The sequence below is a fragment of the Denticeps clupeoides genome, chromosome 15 (genome assembly GCF_900700375.1).
Source record: "Denticeps clupeoides chromosome 15, fDenClu1.1, whole genome shotgun sequence".
NCBI lineage: Eukaryota > Metazoa > Chordata > Actinopteri > Clupeiformes > Denticipitidae > Denticeps > Denticeps clupeoides.
In genome coordinates, this window is record NC_041721.1 from 14,696,038 (window position 1) to 14,715,122 (window position 19,085).

Consider the following 19,085-nt stretch of genomic DNA (forward strand, 5'->3'; position numbering starts at 1 on the left):
TTAGGTCTCCAGACCTTTTTTTTTTTATTATTTCTCTTCAGTATGAACTGTTATTATTATTATTTTTTTTTTATGTACCCATATGCAACCTAGAGACATGTTCACGCTTCCCATAATCACATATGTGAGTGTATAATTTTGTTTGGGGGGGGGGGAATACATCATTGATGCCAGTCCCACTTTTGGATTTATTGCTCATTTTAATTCATGTCCGTTTGAGTAAAATCTGTTCCCATCCTCATCCTGTAATTTCTCCCCCTTAATCCCAGGCAAGTCGACACGCCTTTCATACCACTTGCTGATTCAGATTTTGAGTTTGAGAACAAATCTTTTTCATTGATTTTCAGAATCCAATCATGGCACATTCTGAAAATGTCCCATTTTTCAGTTTTTCTTTCATCAACAGATGCTCATATCTGTTTATGACAGAACTGTTCTGTGACAGAACTGTTGGCTGTGAACATTTCCATTTCAACCTTCAATCTGTTGTGTCCTTTAAGCTAATAATGACAGTCTCATCCTGATTTAATGTAGGGTCAGAATGAACGTGTCCCTGCTGGGCCTCCTTCAGGAACAAGACTGAGTAGTGCTGGTTTTAGTAAATGTTTCATTTTCATGCAAATGTAAAGAGGAACTGTGATTTCAAATTGAAAATGTATAAGGAAGTTGCTGTTGAACACAGATTAAAGAGCTATCTGTGATGTGAAATCAACATAGAGTAGAACTAGTCGGTATCTTTGAAGGGATGCTTTGGCCGTTGAATAACCATAGTAATAATATATGTAATTAAAAATTCCCTTTTAGCTTTAAGCTAAATTTATCTTTCAAAATACGTCAAAGAGTCAAACCATGAGTTCATCAGAGCCTGTGCTGAACTATTGAGATCATGTGCCTGTTTTATTAACTCACTGTTTCAGATAGTTTGTTTAGTCTACCTCATGTTTCTTTCTTTTTTTTTTTTTAAATGTAGTGTTTTGTAGTATTAGCTAGTTAACTGCTTTAAAGGGATAATCATCTGTAATTATCTCTCAATACAGAGGCAATAGCACTTCCCTTTTTAGGACCGTGTGACCTTATGTCAAATGAAGAATTATATGCTTTATATGCATGCAGGTTGTTTGTCTGAGTGTGAATTGCATGCAAGTGCACATCAGAGCAACTGCCAGCAGATCTCTGATTCAGCTGTAATAGAGCCTCTGTGCTGGTTGGTGTTTTAGTTACTAAGTCGACTGAATGCTAGAGAAAGATTGCAGCGATCCCCTAGGGCTCCAGAGCCAACAAAATCCTAAAGCTAGGCAGATACAATAGCTAATTAGTTGAAGACAATTTACTTGCAAGCAATTCTTATTGGAGACATGCTTTAAATTTTAAAACCTGCAGAAGCAGTCTAGGCCTTTTGAAACTGTAATCTGTCGTCCCCTAGTGGCCAAACTGCAGCATTATAAATTTCTCAAATAGGCTGTGCTCAGTTGCTGCTCTAAAATCCAGATCTAGCCTTCTGCCAAAATGCGACATGATAAAAACAATGGATTAATTTGAATTGCAGCCAATTGCTCATTCATGTTCAGGGTGGACTATTAACACTAGATCAACCTGGCATTTCATAATTAAAAATGTATGCATTTTAAACTGATACTGTGACATGAGTGAATATATTCATACATATACATTTAAATATATACATATACGTTTAACAGAAATGCCAAGCTCATGATCTGGATTTGCCGTTTATTAATTATATTAAAGCTTTGCTGCTAATTATATGCATTGCTGTGCTGTGCAGTGTACATTATGAGAAGTGACTGTGGCCAGTCTACAGTAATATCCCCAATTCTGATGTGGTGACAAAGATCAGTAATAAAAGCAATAATTGATTTTTGCATATTCGTTTTGCACTGCTGCCAGTTATATTGGTAATGTGAATAGGCTTCAAGGATTTTGTAGCAAAAATATACCAATGTATCCAAACCACCAGCAGAACTGAATCATTAACATTTTCCATATATAGAAATAAACTAATTCTTCACTGTACTGGGCCCTCTGCACAGTTTTGCATTATTATAAAATGATCAAGCTGAGAAATGTCCATCGGGGGGTTGGCCTTCTAACATAATATTCTATCACTGATTCTGCCCAAGCTGGTCAATCTGCAATGAATGATGTGCACACTTTACATAAGTTTGACTACTGTGAGTAAAATATGTAACAAATTGAAAACTTATAACATGTATAAATAACATGTAATTACATAAATGTAGTTTGAGTCATCTTAGGAATGTAAACCTGAAGCACTCTGATAAAGTCTTCCTGAGTTCTTTAAATCAGGTTGCCTTTGGACTGCACTAGTGTGCGTGTGTGAGCGTGTGTGTGTAATTAGTGTTTTGTGGAGCATGTTAGGTTATGCCTCTTTAGTAATAATGCTAGATTGAGCCTAATGTGAAACCGATGATGTAGGGCATTATCTACTTGATGTATATACTGACGGATCTGTTAGTTACCTGCACTGTACCAGCACAGTTGTCTGGGTTTTTGTTTTTGTCTGCTTTTAAATAAAATTATGATCATACTCTTACCACGTTGAATTTTTTTTTGTCCTGTGTTCTTGTTGACTGCCATATTTGTTAATTCTTTATAAGGTAGCACAGAGCCGCAATGAATGAAGGCTCTGCGAAGATTGTTCATTAAAAAAATAAATACAATTATTTCTTCCCTTGGGTGATACAGTTCTCTCCTGTATTCTGAGTATATACAGATAAAGTTGGATGAAAGTTAGTTAGTTTTTTTTATTTTTCATCCACCTTCAGTAAATGCTTATTTATTTTGTTAATCTCTGATATATATATATATTTTTTTTTTCTTATTTCTAAGCTTATTTGAGCAAGCACTGGAGCAAGAAAAATATGACTGAAGGGACAAGACCGAACCAGGGACCGGATGAGAATATTATATGATGAACTTTGGAGTTTCTTGCAGTCATCTTGGATTACTTTAGGACTCCCATTTCTCTTTACACTTCATGTTTTATTGGCTTTATTCATAAAAAAAATTCCCAACAAAAAAAAGGAAGTAATCTGCAGTAAACAAACATATTTTTCTGAACAAAATCATTTTTGTGTTTCACCTGTGACACGGGTATCCCTCCTCCACATACACTCCATATACACACGCACACCACGCAACACAACACATAGGGGTTAATGGCATTCATCATAAGTAATGCGATGGAATCTGTCTGGAAACAGATGGGCATCAGTTGTACCGTAACACTATCTGCCTCTAGGCTTGCGGCCTAAGGGCTGATTAGAATCTGCTGGGGTTCTCTCCTAAGCATTCCTCTCTAATGTATCCCAGTGGACGCCGCCATTAAAATGCTAATAAAGGCCTAAGTGCCTGCTCCTGCACCCCGATCGCGGCAACAACAGTGTCTCTGCTATCTTCCCTGCTATCGTTTTACATCACGTGTACTGTGGGTTATGTAATTAGTCCATCTGAGCTTTCTTTTTGATTGTTGAGCCAGGGGAAAAAAAAGGCCCCACCTTCTAAAAGAAAGCCGCAAAGCCCTGGTGACCAGTAAATAGGGGGTCTTTAGCTTTAGAGAACGAATCCAAGGCAAAAGCATTAAAGCTTCAGCTGGCCGTTGTTTACCGTACAGTGGCTCTGTTTTCCTATGGGTATGTGTCCTACTTCTTAGCATGCGTCACTCTGTAGGGTAGATAGGACCGCATGTTAAGAGTAGACTGAGTTTCCTGTTAACAGCCGCGTGGGAACCTCTGGATCAATGAGCTGTTCTTGAAGGGAGACGTATAGACCACCCTCCAGCATTGCAAAAAGAACCGTGTTAAAACGTAGGATTGCGTTTATTTTACAATGAAATGTCTTCAGCGGCATTGGGTCTGGACGAACTCGGTGACCTCCCTTCGCTGTTCATCATTTATGCTCAGCGCCTGAAAGGGCATTCAAGGACACAAGCCTCAGTTTCAAGGCTGCAAACAATTGCTGGAGTTCACTTTGTCCACCCACTTGGAAGCTTGGAAACTGAATCTCTGAGAAAAGTAGAAGCCTGGTATACCTCCACGTCGTTAGATCTTTGCCTCCCGTTTTATTGAATCCTGTCGTGGGTCGTTTCCATTGGTTTACTCCCCAGAATTGTGTCCAGATTGAGTGAATGGTGAATCCATTACTTGTCAAATGAGAATTTTCTGAAATTTGTCTGAAAGAAAGTGAAGTGATTGTCATTGTCATAGCAGCACAGCACACGGTGACACAATGAAACGTGTCCTCTGCTTTCAACCTTCACCCTTGGTGAGCTGTGGGCAGCCATGACCGGCGCCTGGGGAGCAGTGTGTGGGGACGGTGCTTTGCTCAGTGGCTCCTCAGTGGCACCTTGGAGGATTGGGATTCTGATTACAGGGTAGCTTCCTTAACCTATGTAAGGCCTCAGCAGAACCGCAGCCTGATGGCTTTGTTTTGGGACATAAACATCATTTTTGTCGTGGATACTTTATGCAGAACGTGGAGACTGTGGAAGAAGAAAGCAAAGTATGTTCCATATCTTCATGGCTGCTCTGCACACTATCATCATCATCATGTTCTTCATGAGATGATCATGAACGAAAACAAGCATTCAGCATAGGAACTCGGTTTTGTGCACTGAAGATCCTAAAATGTTAATTACTAAAATTTTAGTAATTTGTTATCTACATGCTAGCCAAATAGTTTGGTTGTAAATGTGAAAACAGAGTAATAAAGAGTTGCCATGTCAACACTTTTGACGTGGTGTAGATCACATCTGCCTTTGCTCTCCGGGCTACTAATGTTATTAATGCCGTGATCATTAATATTTTTTAAATATGACAGCATCATTTTTTATTTGTACTACAATGGAGATTGTACAAAGGGAGAGTATGTGTTGGATCATTCATCCAAGTAAGTGATCATTCATCCTTTTAGGCAAATATGCAAGGTACTGTGATCCAAAAAAATGAACCTTTTTGGAATTAATGTATTTTAACCTGTTTACAGTAAAATTGTCTATCCTTCATTTACATCATTAAGAAATACACTGGCACATTTTCTCAGTTGTAAAGGTTTTTTTTTTCCAATTGTAAGTTCTCCTATTATAAGGTTTGATAGTGTTTTATGTGTAGATCTTTAAGGTTCTATCAAAGTACACAATGTCTTTTTGTGGCCATCCAATTATATTGATTACTCATGACATTGATCTGCCATGACATAATAGACATGACTGTAAAGCCAACCAAGCAAAATCCAGGACGGAGCAGATAGCAGAGGATGTGATGAATGAATTGCTCTTCTTGAGAATGGCCATGGGCCCGTGAGAGTCTGGCAATTTTCAAGTCAGTGTCTGACACACACAGAGGGCTTTTGTGCTGTGGAGGGTATCACCAACCAGTCACACCACACCAGGGAATATGGGGAGGTGGGCCGGTGTAGCGTTCAACCCCCCCTCCTGAAGAAAACTATAAAATCCATCCTTGGCCTGAAGTGAATGAACTGTGCCGATGTGCCGTGCTTCAACCACGATTGCCCGTAGGCCGCTGACGCGATGAGAACCCTCTAACGGAAACCTTACCTTCATGACACTATCCCGGTAAAGTCGTTTTGGTCTCTAATTCTCTGCTGTAAAAGTTTACATAGATACTGTGGGCAAATTAATATGTGTGATTTCATTAAGTGATAGAATCAACTTTTCTATATGCTGATATATTTAGTTTATAGACAGGATATGCATATATGAATGCATACAGATATTGTGTGAGATATAAATGCATTTAAATGTCCACAGTACGAAATGGGTGTCCTTGTTGCTCTTCTGATATTTCTACCTGTGGCGTGGACATGTACTCCTCAGAAAGCTGGTATTTTACCCTTAAATTTTACTGTTAACCGCTAATATTTAGTGATAATCAGACACATGGATCATAGTGATTTCATTACGCTTTCTTTGCCTCACAAAGCATTTAAATCTCATTTGGTCTCTTTCCCAGATTATGTTATGGTGTCATGCTTTCCCAACACAATCATTGCCCACGTACCTGAGTGCCCATACGGCTGGGAGATTAGCCAGCTCTCCCTTGGAGGCTTATGCTACAATGGGGTGAATAGTCCAGGCTACTACCGCTTTGCAATTCCTGACCTGACGCCCAAGAACCACTCTTACTGTGGCACTCAGTCCGAGGTGAGGTCCCAGTGCAGGTGCTGCTTCCTTAGCCAGTAGAGAGCCTGACATCATTCTGCTTGTGGAAAAGTGAACACATTCAGGTTTTGTTGAAAATGTTTTTATTTGAAAAATTAATAAGTAACAGGTGTGAAATTGTGATTTAGTCAGAACACCATTTACATATACAGCATTTATCAGACGCCCTTATCCAGAGCGACTTACAACCAGTAGTTACAGGGACAGTCCCCCCCCTGGAGACACTCAGGGTTAAGTGTCTTGCTCAGGGACACAATGGTAGTAAGTGGGGTTTGAACCTGGGTCTTCTGGTTCATAGGAGAGTGTGTTACCCACTAGGCTACTACCACCCACATGTTCTCATGCACCAGATACTCAACTAGGCCAGTTGTTTCACTTCTTTAATCAATCAACAGTTTTGAAAGTGAAAGTGTTTTTGCAGAGGACACATTTTGTCACATGTGTCCTCTGCATTTAACCCATCACCATTAGTGAACCCACAGCCCTTCAGTTACTAACATGTACATATTTTTTAAACCACTTTAATGAGTGGTTTTTGTCATTTACAACATTAACAGTGGCTGTGCAATTTGATCTTATTTTCATGGTTTATGAAAAACCAGGACATTTCTATATGACCTTAAGCTTTTGAACGGTACGTAGGAATAATTAACATTTTGCTAATAAAACTGCTGGACATTTCCTGATGCTTGCTCGAGACTGTTGGCACTTCAGTTCGCATTCTCACATCATAATTAAGTGAAATCGCAATGGCCAAGCTAACAACATCCTAAACAACAGAATGTGAAGGGACTATTTAACTAGAGTGTATTTTCACCGATTGACTGTCTTTACTGGAATACTTTCACGAATGCTAACAAACCTCCAAGAATTTAAGTCTACTTTCTACCAAGGGTTATATGAGCAAATTCTACATTTGTCCCAAATTTTCACCCAGCCTCTCTCACATTGTCTAGTATATCGGCGGCAAAGACCCAAAATATGTCTTCTACAACTCCATAGTCTCCAACGATTCCTCGCTCACCGTACGAAACCAGCCGGTGAATTACACCTTCAGCTGCACATACCGGGCGGCGTATCTGGTGAACAATGCCGTCTTCAGCCAAAGGTAGGCCGGACCTTGAGGAACCCAAGGGTGGGGCATGTGGAATGTGGGGCGCATGTGCATTCTGACCAAATGACTTGCAGCGTTTTTACTGTGCCCGTTGCTTCTTCCAGAGTTGCAACAGTTTATGTCAACAACGGGAGTGTAGGTTCTTTTAAGTCTCAGTTGTCAATGAACGTGTTCACAGTGAGTATGGCTACTTTTTTTTTCCATCCAAAGTGTTGGAATCATTTGTAAGATGTTCACACTGAGGAATATGACAAAAAAATTACGGAACCAGTAAATGAAAATTTGGAAATAAACATATATCCAGGTCTGAGGTTTAAACTGGCTTTAGAAACTAGTTGAGACCAGCAATAAATACTTTCTTTATCATTTTTAGTAAGAGACGTGGAAAAAAAATAGATTTGTCAGAAGATTTTTTTTTTGTGGAATTTGCAGAAATGGCAGAGGCAGATCAAGAGTTAATGTGTTAATTTTCAAAAATTTTCTAAGATCCATTTTTACTTTACACCAAAGCTAAATCCCAGGTTTCAAAATACTGTGCAAAAATGTTAACAAACCAATTTATAGAATCATGGAATATTTTAAGCTCTCTATATTGGTTCAGTTTGAAATATGATGTCAGAATAAAGTTTATTATTACAGTCAACTGACCGCTTTATTTTTACCTTCTAGAACTCAAAGTTCCTGTATGCTAAAGATGCCCCGTATGTCATTGACACATCTGAGATAGGCTCAGAGGTTTTTGTTGGAATTGAAGCAAAAGGGCTGAGTAACAGGTACAATAACCATCCATAACTTGAAGTTATTGTGAAACATTGAATATCTCGACCATATTACTCATTGCTCCTAAATGTTTCTTGTCAAGATTCAAAGTTGTGATAAGCAATTGTTGGGCCACTCCTTCTCCTTATTCAACGGACAGGAAGAGATGGAGTCTAATTATCAACAGGTACTTGGCCTGTAATGTCCTTGTTCTGGGCCTCGGGGGAAGTTACAGGTCCTGGAGTTGTACCAGCAATTGATAAATGATCTCAGCTGTCAACTCACACCGATGTAGTTTTTACATATTTTACATTTGTAATTAATTTAATTATTCAATTAAACTGTTATGTAATTATTTTCACATTTTTAAAAATCTTATTTGATATCAATAACAGTTATGATGATTGTAAACCAAATACAAAACTGCAGGCTTTTGTGGTTATGCATTCATCTAATGGGGTTCTGTTGTAACAGCTGTTCTTCAGATAACACCGTGACCATATTTGACAATGCTAAAGACAGCCGCTCGACATTCAAGTTTAATTCCTTCCGCTTCCAACGTCTGGAGAAAGTGTCCACGGTGTGGCTCCACTGTGATGTTCAGCTTTGTGATGGAGAGAAACTCTACTGCCAACCGGTAAGCATGAGTAATAACAAATAACGAAATAGCAGAATACGTCAAATGGTCTAACGTAACATATCGTTAACTATCAGGCAGTTTACAGTTTACAGGGCAATGGCATCCATCCATCCATGCAATTGGCTGTGAACTGTACAATTCCAAATGCTATATTCTCTTATTTCCCCATCCCATTTCCCAAAAAGATACCATGCACTTCAAGGAGCGTTCGTTCCGAATCAGAGCCAACTGGGGGCATTCTAACCATGGAGTTTCAGCTAAAAGGTGCTTCTGCCAGTGGTTTTTACGAGACATTTTTTACATTCATGGCTTAATATGACATTCGTCTGTCTGTCTGTCTATATCTATCTATCTAACTGTCTGTCTCTCTCTCTCTATATATATATCTATATATATATATCTATATATACACTCACACAAACACATACAGCCTCATGTTTTTTTATTCATGTTACAGGCCAACAGTCATCCAGTTGCAGGCACCTTTCAGGTAACAACATGAAAGTCCATCAGAATTTTTTATTGAAACTGCTATGTGTTTGTCAAAGATAGATCATGCAATGTCAATTGCATCTTACAGGATGTTAACCTTTGTTCGCTAACTGGTTCCATTTCTTTTTTGTCCTGCTAGGTTTACATCTCTGTATCTTGTGTGTGGTCTTAGTGAATGTGTTGGTAAGCTTTGTAACGTCTTACCAAACCTGTAAAAAACAACAATAAAAAAAGATCCTCACATGAACTCTGTGTCAGGTGTTGGCCACTATGAGGTGCATACACATACAATATTTTAGAAGGGACTTTAATGAAGACACAAAATGAATCCATTTCATTTCATTTAATTAGTCCAAGGTTCTCCCCCCCCCCCCCCCCCCCCAAAAAAAAAAAAAAAAAAAAAAAAAAAAACATTTGTAGTAATCCACAAACTTTAATTTTGGTAGTAAAAAGTTCACCTAATCAATTGATTTTTTACTTAATTGGAAATCATTTCTGTCAAGACTACTGATATTTCTGTATTTGGCTGTAATAAAATATTATCTTCATCTTCTATTTGACTTTTTTCTACATCACATAACATTTTGTTTATATATATATATTTTAAACTGAACCTTTGGAACAATTTGACATCAGCTCTTTACATAGCTGTTAGACAGCTGTTGTACATCATATTTCATGTTATTTGTTTGGAAACGTCAGGGACTTATGGAACCTCAACATTTGGAACATTCAGCATGGACATGTCAGCCATTTTGCCCATAGTCTGTGTCCTCTGTGCCTTTGCTTTGTCCTTGCTGTCAGAAGACCTTGATGTCTGTTTTGGAAAAAGAAAAAAAAAGGTAAAATTTAGAATTCCCACTGATGTTTAATTCAACAAAGTCATTACCCCACTGGCTGGTTTGGGACATGAATTCATGGGACAGTCCTTAGCAGGAGTCGGAATCTTAAACCCCTCTTTACTCATCAGCCAGAAGGTCTTCTGTGTTCCCTTTCCCTTTTCAAAAAAAAAACTGGCATTGAGTACCACATTAACCCTTGCCTAAATAAATGGAATTAACTGGATTGAAAGCAGCGGTCCTTACCTTTACCTCGATGTCACCTCTTTCTTCTAGTTCAAAAGTTCCGATCTTCATGAGAATATCAGCAGTGCTCTGGGAGATATGAATCTTAAGTGCTACAATAAAATGAACCCATCAGAATAAGTGAAAGTGAAGTGATTGTCATTGAGAAACACTGCAGCACAGCACGGTGACACAACAAAACGTGTCCTCTGCATTTAACCATCACCCTTAGTGAGCAGCCATGAAAGGGACGGTACTTACCCGCTGGGCCAACCACTACCTAATTTTATTAACCTCAACCCTAAAATGAAGGGTAATGAAGATAAAACTGATAAACAAGCACAACACTACTGTAATTGATTATTACTGTCATTTATAATACCACTACATGCAATTTGTACATGTACTACAACACGCAATAACAACATGCCAAACTATTTGTGCCTTACGCAGACTGTTACTCTCCATTCTTGAAGCAGTGTTCACTGTATCTCCAAATAGACAGTACCTTGGCATTGTTGTGCCAACTACACCAGCCACCACAGGACCTGGAAATATGTAATAGGCATCGAGTTTGAAATCACTGGTTTCAAATTTTAGTTTTAGGTTGTCAAATGATTGCTCTGTGAAGTCTAGTCACATTATACAACTAAAGAAAAACTATATACACAAGAACATTTTACAGTAACACATTCTGCAATGATGTGATACATTTTTTTTATTCCAGTTAGATTTATGCTATTAAAATGAACACCTGAATTGATCCCTATTCGCAAAGCCAGCTGCTCATTGGGCATGTGTCTGATTCTGAACATCTTTATGGCAGAGAGGAAGTGGAGGGCCATTGTAGAGATCTCCTCAGCATGCCGAATTCCGTTACTGATTGGAAGTCCACTTGCCACCATGTAAGCATCCCCTATAGTTTCCACCTAACACAAAGGAAAATCATCTTATTTCCATTATTAATGCAACCGAGCGAGTTCCTGATAGAAACAGTTTAATTAATTCTGCACATTTTGCATGGAATAGTACTATACTGTACCTTGTAGACATCGTAGAGTTTAATAATTTCATCAAACAGGCTGTAAAGGTCATTGAGCACTGTAACCACCTCCAGCGCTGAGCTGATGGAACACATGGCAGTGAAGCCCACGATATCAGAGAAGAAGATTGTCACAACCTCGTAGCTCTGGGGTTCAACACATTTTCCTGCCATTAGCTGTTCAGCAATAAGGCTGGGAATAGAATTGGAATTAAATTAGCATGCACGTTTAAGACTGTAGACTTTTTTTGTATGGATTAAACAGTTCAGTACCTTGGTAACATACTGGCAAGTAGCTTGTCTGCTCTGGCCTTTTCTACTGTGAGTTGATTGGTTCTGTCTTCCACAACCTCTTCTAAGTGATTGGCATATTTCTCGAGTTTGCTGACCATGTTGTCCAGAAAGTTTGAATGGCTAGAAAGGAGGATGAAAAATGGCTTAGATCACGTTTGCATGAATGGTACTAATTTGTTCAGCATGTTGTACTTGTGTCATTTTGGATGTGGCATTTTTAAACATCCCCCCAGTATAACACCTAAGCTTCTGTGCTTCTGAAGTAAAAATGGCACTCAGACATCTCAATGTGTTTCAGTACACATAGATGTGAGATGAGAAATTCACATATCTATTCTCAGATCAGTGGCTTCACTCCCTAAAATGTATTATAAATATGCACTGAATGTGACTGCATACAGTTTTATCATCTACTTTGATTTACTACCATAAATGTGAGAATGCCAGGAATACATTGAGGGATATTTAAAAATATGCAAAATGACACTCAACATTATATTTCGCTTGGGCAAACGTGTAGATCTTGACCTGTCTGGACTGCTTTCACGTAGCATTCTCCTGATGGAGGAAAACGGAGGTCTTTGGTCTGGGTTCTCATGCCAGCAGGCCTGCAGGAGGTTCACCAAGGCCTCGTTACACATCTGAGCCGACAACAAGGGTCTCAGGGGCTCTCCAACTGGGGGTGTTCGCAGCTGCTTGATGATGTCTGATACAATATTAAAGTGAACGAAAGCGCAAGTGATTGATCTGTCATTGTGATACACAGCACAGGACACTGCACCCGGAGAGCAGTGTGTGGGGATGGTACCTTGCTCAAGAGGACCTCAGTGACACTCTGGCGGTTCAGGAGTTGAACCCACAACCCTTCGGTTGCGAGTCTGCTTCCTTTCCAGCTAGGCCGCCACTGCACCCAACAATAGATATACTAATATCTATAGTAACAAAACACATCTGAGGCAGGTTAGGTGTTTAAGTGAGAAGTGATGAAATACCTTTGGGCTCTAAGTTGTAGCCTTGATATGGGCCTTCCTCTGTACTATACAGAAGTTCTCTCATGACAATGGCAAAACTGTAGACGTCTCCCTTTTGCGTGCCATTGAAAGGTACAAAAGGTTCCCTTAGGAGCTCCGGGGCAGTCCAGAACATGTCTGGAATAAAATGGTCACCCAAGTAAGCGAGCGAAATGCCATCAGGTCATTCTGAGCTGAACTGGTAACAGGCCGCTTTCATTAACTAGCAGTACCTTCGTATTTCTGGTCTCCAGCCGCTAAGATTTTATGCTTTGTTCCATGTTTAAACTCCCACAGGCCAAAGCCAGAGAGTTTGACCTGTAGTCTGCTGTCCACCAGACAAGTGTTGAGCTTTAGATTGCCATGAGACTTGAGGTGGCTTTTGTGTAAATAATCCATTCCCTTACAGTGCAAGAAAGCGGGGAAATATTACAATGTCTATGTAGCGAAAGGGTCCTTGAGATATTATTAGATTATTATTTTTACTCACATTCACAATGTCATTGCCAAACGACAATTTAAACATCGAATCCAGCTCAAGTTCAGAATTCCTGATTACATCCTAATCATGTAAGACAAAAAATTTAGATTGTAATCTACAAATTTCATTATATTTATTCATTCAATGGGGGGAGGAAAAAAGAAGACATCATACCTTTAAGCTTCCCCTTTTGCAGTACTGTATAATCAAACAGATATTTGGTGGTTCAATGCAAACACCGAAAAACTGCACCAGGTTTTCATGCTTCAGTTCCCTCAGCTTACCAAACAGTTCAAGAAAAAGAGCGATCAGACCACAATACACGAACTAGGCAACAGTCATAAATCAAGTCAAGACGTACCACACGAAACTCTTCAATGATTGCCGGTTTGATGATATCGGGCTTGATCTCGTTGCTCAAGTATTTTAGAGCCACCTCGTTCCCCTGATGATGTTGATTTTGAGAATTAAATTCACATTTAATGCAGATGTAAGTTGTATTTATTGTACTAAGATGCTAAGATACACGAGGCTTGTCTGAGTACCTGGTAAAGTCCTAGAGTGCAGTAAATGTTTTCCTTCCCCTTGTTGTCCCTGAAGCCATAACTGGTGCTGGAGACGACGGTTTGGGATCCTCCGCTGCCATTTTTGCTGACTGTCGTACTAAGCGACAGAGTTCTTGTTCCCTTAAACGTTGAAATATTTACAGTCAGTTCAGTTTATTGTCTTTTACACAATAATATGAAATCAATGCACTGCCACTACAAAATGTTTGACAAAGAAGGTGAATCGTTTTCATAAAGCAGCCATAATTTTCATTTTGTTGGATAAGATTTAAGGATAAGATTGAATAAACTCACCTTTGCTTCTTTGATGATGCTGATGTCGCTGTAGTCAATGAGCCACCAGCGGGAATCATTGAGCTTGCCCTGCAGGCGTAATTTTTGGGTTGTGATGAGTGTGATGAAGATCAGAGATGCTACGCCTACCAGTGGCAGTAAAACGAGCAGAACAACCATGGTCACATCTGATTGAGGACCACAGCATGAAAAGAGAAAGAGAAAACAGAAATGAATGGTATCACCTTGCAATTCTCATTTAATATGTAGAGGGTAACAGTTAAAAATGAAAAAGACATTTTGTGTCTCCCTTTACCGTTTGACAGCCATTCACACAACTCATTATTAAAGCCACACGGTGGATTATCAAGAGGAGGTCTTCCCTTAGGCCAAACTACAGAGATGAGCTTTGGTGTTGCTCTGCAATGACAGAACATCATGTGATCATGGAATGGAACAACAACAACAGCAAAAAAAAAGTTTGATTAGTTAGAGACATAAATGCTGCATTACTTGATCAACTTTGTATGACTGTCAAAGTTTAGCACGGGCACAAATGCAACAATGTCTGCGGCTTCCTGCAAGTCAAAGACCGAGTAGTCAACGTTCCTCTCACCCTCCTCATCAAAGTGGACAAGACCAGAGGCTCCTGCAATTCATAGGTAACCATGTTATCAATAAACCTGTGTATAAATGACCTTTGTCACTTAATCGCATTAAGCTTGGATTTTTATTTACCCTGAAACTTGAGTTTGCTCTTATCTCTGAGTTTTTTTAACACTTTTTGCCCATCACGGGGATCCATGCCTTCATTCATGACCTCCTTCACACCCATGGCATAGAGCAAGACTGCATCGTGCAGGTAGGCAGCGTACAGGCTAACCTGGAAAAAAAAAAGGAAATGGGAGTTCAGGATCATTACAAGAGCTGGTGCAGAGTGGCAAAAGACATATGATGGTATTGAATGTTCAGGTAATGTACCTCTTTTTCTGAGGATAGGTTGCTGTAGAAGGGGGCACCTTTCAGTCTTGTGTAGACTTTCTCAAAAAAATCATAATACTCATATCCCTCATAGGATTTCTGAGCGATGACAAACACCATGCTAAAGGCCTGCAGTGCTGTCCGGTCTGAGCTGGCAGTCAAACCTTTTACAAAGTTGTCCTGTTTTAAAAACAAATGGGATGTATCTCACATATTTATCACACCTTCATTAAATTGCTATTAGTACGTACACCGTATACTGTATACATTTTGTTATATATAAATACATACAGTACACATAGTGTAAACATTAGTGATGAGTATAATTTTTATATATATTTTAGATATATTTTCTGAGGCTTTAAGATTCTTAAATTTCCTATTTATTGTAGACCACACAAAGCTATGACTACTTACCTCAGACTCAGTTGAACTTTTATCTTTTACCCTCTAGTGGTGCTTTTTATATGTCACCAAATACTGGTCAGCTTTAGCAACTAAGAGTCAGGGTTTTTTGTCTATTTGAGGCTGTCTAGCTCAAAATGAAAATGACAGCATGGTTGAATATATAAATCATATAAAATCACAGTGCATGGCCAATGCATCAATTCTAAGCCAAGTCATGACATCTTTTTACATTAACATTAACACATGATTAATATATCAGTTCCAGTACATGTTTACAAACCAATTGCACAATTAGATTTTTCACCTAATTTTCCAGATGTTCTTGAAGTTAATTTGTGCATTATATTTGCATATTAGGCGAGGTATGTAATGGAAATGTAACAGATGGTCTTCATTCTTGGCTTTAAACATGGTGCTCATCTCCTTGCTGGTCTGAAAATTGTCTGAATGGTCCAGTTTGGCATAAATTTTTTTTTGATTTATATATTCACCCACAACTTTAATAATCCTTGATTTGTAACAATTGACATCTTGTAGAAAAAGCAAAGCAGTGGGGACACTGACATGAAAAAAGATTATCCAGGACAAAATCGCAGGTCTACATGTCAAAGACTGAGAGCAAAGTTCTCTCTTACCCGGTTTTATACAGCAGTTACTCAACAGTGTGCCTATTTCCCAACTCGATTCAAGCAAAACCACGTTTCTGTTTCTGACCTGGTCCCCTGCTTCCTTTTTCCTGTTGGCAGGTTACTCACCACAGTGCCACTGACCTCAAACTGCTGGACTATAAAAAAAACATATTCTCCATTCATCAAGCCTTGTCTTTCAGCCTCCAACATCAGAGATATGGAGTCCTCTGTGCTACAGATAACTACCACCACTGAAAAAAAAAAAAACAGTTAGAGTTAGCTAATCAACCAAATTTTTGATTGTTACTCTTTCACCATACTATGAGCTCTTCTAATATGTATTTTTTTTATCCAAAAGCATAACAGTAACATCAATGTGCTTGGCATTGTTTGATTAAAAAGGCACTCACCCCTTGCCACTGCAGAGACATGTTTCACGTTTTTCCGAATCAGCTCAGAATTGCTGCTGTCAAACTTGATGGAAGCTGTCACAGTCATCTTATTACTGAATTCGTTCTCAATGGACTTCCAGAGGCCGTCAACGTTGTTCCACGTGTTCGAATCGGATCCCCCTCCAAGCAGAGCAACGTGGGTCCACCCGAAAAACTGCACTGTTTTAACTAGAACCTCGTTTATTCTTTTGAGAGGGGGCACTATTTTGAGGTAGGTGTCATATATGTCATAGTTATCCATTTTGGAAGACTGACTGATGAAGCCAAACATTGGGATTTTCCAGGTTGATGCCAAAAGACCTGTAACCTGATGATATTGATAATGATATTAGAAAACATAGTTGTTTTTTATGTAATTTTTGTTAAAATTAAAAAACATACCTCAGCTTCCTCAGGACATGGTGGACCAAAAAGTGCAGAGATATTCTCTCTCTTGTACTGCTCTATGACAGCCGCCAGAGAAATCTTTGCATTGCAATCGGTGTCCGCAAACACAAAGTCCAGCGTGAAGTTGCCAGTGAAGGATGGATTGGAGTTCACCTTGTCGATGGCCAGCTGTATGGCAGAGCCCAGTCGACGGGCGCTGAATGGAAAAGATGCGTTCAGAGGGGCCTGAAACCCAACCGTTATCCTCTGTTGTCCGGTTGAACTGGAGCAAGTCATTGTAAATGTTGTGAGAAAAACCAGGCCTATTTTCCATCTTTCGCAGTCAGTCATCTCTGGAGAAGACTTTGTCTCTGTTGCACGGTCCAGGATCATTATGAGGATCATCCGCTGTTATATACTGAGGGACATTTAAATAGCAAGGCCCCATGACACTGCCTTGTGCCTCCCTGGAGAAATTAACTGCCTGCAAAAGCTGAATCTGCTCAGCCTCATAGTATGAATAACTCAGAGTATTCTTTGCAGTTGTTACTCCAATCACATGCATTAGTATCAAAGACACATGCAGTTAGACTTGATGTGCATTCGACTGTCCATTTAAAATAAAAATATAAAGAATACTACTGTACAGGCCAAAAGTTTGGACACACCTTCTCATTCAAAGTGTTTTCTTTTACGTTGGTAGATTCTCACTGAAGGCATCAAAACTATGAATGAACACATGTGGAGTTATGTACTTAACAAAAAAGGTGAAATAACTGAAAACATGTTTTATATTCTAGTTTCTTCAAAATAGCCGCCCTTTGCTCTGATTACTGATTTGCACACTCTTGGCATTCTCTCAATGACCTTCAAGAGGTCGTCACCTGAAATGCTTTTCCAACAGTCTTGAAGGAGTTCCCAGAGGTGTTTAGCACTTGTTGGCCCCTTTGCCTTCACTCTGCGGTCCAGCTCACCCCAAACCATCTGGACTGGGTTCAGGTCTGGTGACTGTGGAGGTCAGGTCTCCACTTTTTGTTAACTACATAACTCCACATGTGAGAATCTACCAATGTAAATGGTCATGAAAATAAAGAAAACACATTGAATGAGAAGGTGTATCCAAACTTTTGGCCTGTACTGTATATTAATTTGTTAACACTGTAATTACCAGACAACACAATATGTTTTCCTCATCCGAACACCAGAAACATCCAGCCTTGCAGTGTAAATAGTAATTGATTGCTTCCTCGCTGTTGTCAGGACATCAGCAGCAATAGAAACATGTTATCCTTTATGATAATGTATAGGGACGCTAGATAAGCTATCCATCCCAGTTATCTGTTCAGTTTGCCCGTCTAATGTATAATGTACACAGTGACAGATGTGCAATCTAGCTGTGTGCCAGGTCTAGACATCTGCCACAAAAAATAGCAATGTAATGTACAGTATAATGTGCATATGGCATTAATTTGATTTGCACAGTGCAATCTGCCATACATCACAGACTAATGGTCTAATGGGCCCTGACCCAAAAACAATCTCCTGCTGTGCTACCGTTCAGGTGAAGATGCACTAACAAGCGTGCAGCACCTCCTCGTCCTGCCCTCATCACCTTGGGCTGTTAGCACATTTTTCTGGCAGCTGAGCATGACAAAACATGACCCTGCTAATACACAGACCTACCTGCTTCACCTGCAGTGTCTTAATCCCGGCTCTTTGATGAGCTGATTGTGAAAAGTGAACTACGACACGCAGAAATCACCTTTGGAGTCTCTAATCTTGAGGTGATAAAAACAACTGTGAATCAAAGACATTTATTTTCTAAGTTAATGCATTAAAAACATATGAATATGATAATAAATGTTTACTATGTTCACTATATATAATAGAGTGGAATAGCATACTGTGCTTGCACTTTGTAATCTTATAGAGTTGTGAATTATGACATAAATGTTCATAATATACAAATGCCCATAACATTGTAATTACCTACCCATACAATGCAGTTTCCCCTCATGCTGCTAAAAAAGCTCTGACCTTTCAAGTCATGAACTACCGAGAGCAAAGTGGAGACTTCAGAGGGGATTCTATTTTGGAGGTTTTTTCACTATTTCTACCATATGCATAATTTTCACTACATACACAATTATACATACACTATTAGTGTATTCTATTTTATTTTATTCTATTCTATCCTTTTTTCCATGAGAGGGACTTTGAATTTGTTTCCAGCATGACAGTGTTGACACTTTTATGATCCTTCAAGGCCAGCTCGCCTTATCTTAAACCTCAGTGCA

General features: G+C 39.2%; 2 protein-coding genes across 4 annotated transcripts; one reads left to right on the forward strand and one right to left on the reverse strand.

Moving 5' to 3' along the window:
• The first annotated feature begins 5,522 nt into the window (after positions 1-5,522).
• On the forward strand, positions 5,523-9,584 carry tectb (tectorin beta). The gene is made up of 11 exons (XM_028955335.1): positions 5,523-5,611; positions 5,807-5,879; positions 6,009-6,199; positions 7,174-7,325; positions 7,436-7,508; positions 8,001-8,104; positions 8,194-8,277; positions 8,565-8,727; positions 8,916-8,994; positions 9,188-9,220; positions 9,362-9,584. Exons 2-11 carry the CDS (start codon positions 5,813-5,815, stop codon positions 9,448-9,450), a joined length of 1,035 nt encoding a protein of 344 aa, XP_028811168.1. The 5' UTR covers positions 5,523-5,611; positions 5,807-5,812; the 3' UTR covers positions 9,451-9,584.
• Positions 9,585-9,752: 168 nt separating this feature from the next.
• On the reverse strand, positions 9,753-17,160 carry gucy2g (guanylate cyclase 2g). 3 transcript variants are annotated; one of them, XM_028954973.1, is made up of 22 exons: positions 16,804-17,160; positions 16,381-16,729; positions 16,112-16,221; positions 14,934-15,113; positions 14,691-14,835; positions 14,466-14,601; positions 14,269-14,372; positions 13,974-14,140; positions 13,659-13,799; positions 13,475-13,558; positions 13,288-13,392; positions 13,123-13,194; positions 12,866-13,034; positions 12,615-12,770; positions 12,151-12,328; positions 11,602-11,742; positions 11,329-11,521; positions 11,041-11,215; positions 10,736-10,834; positions 10,308-10,399; positions 10,112-10,219; positions 9,753-10,039 (listed from the first exon to the last, which is right to left on the reverse strand). In XM_028954973.1, exons 1-22 carry the CDS (start codon positions 17,137-17,139, stop codon positions 9,929-9,931), a joined length of 3,351 nt encoding a protein of 1,116 aa, XP_028810806.1. In that variant the 5' UTR covers positions 17,140-17,160; the 3' UTR covers positions 9,753-9,928. The 3 variants fall into 3 exon arrangements, with proteins under 3 accessions (XP_028810806.1, XP_028810805.1, XP_028810807.1); XM_028954972.1 differs by having other exon boundaries at positions 16,097-16,221; XM_028954974.1 differs by having other exon boundaries at positions 9,994-10,039; positions 10,117-10,219; positions 16,097-16,221.
• Between the last annotated feature and the right edge of the window lie 1,925 nt (positions 17,161-19,085).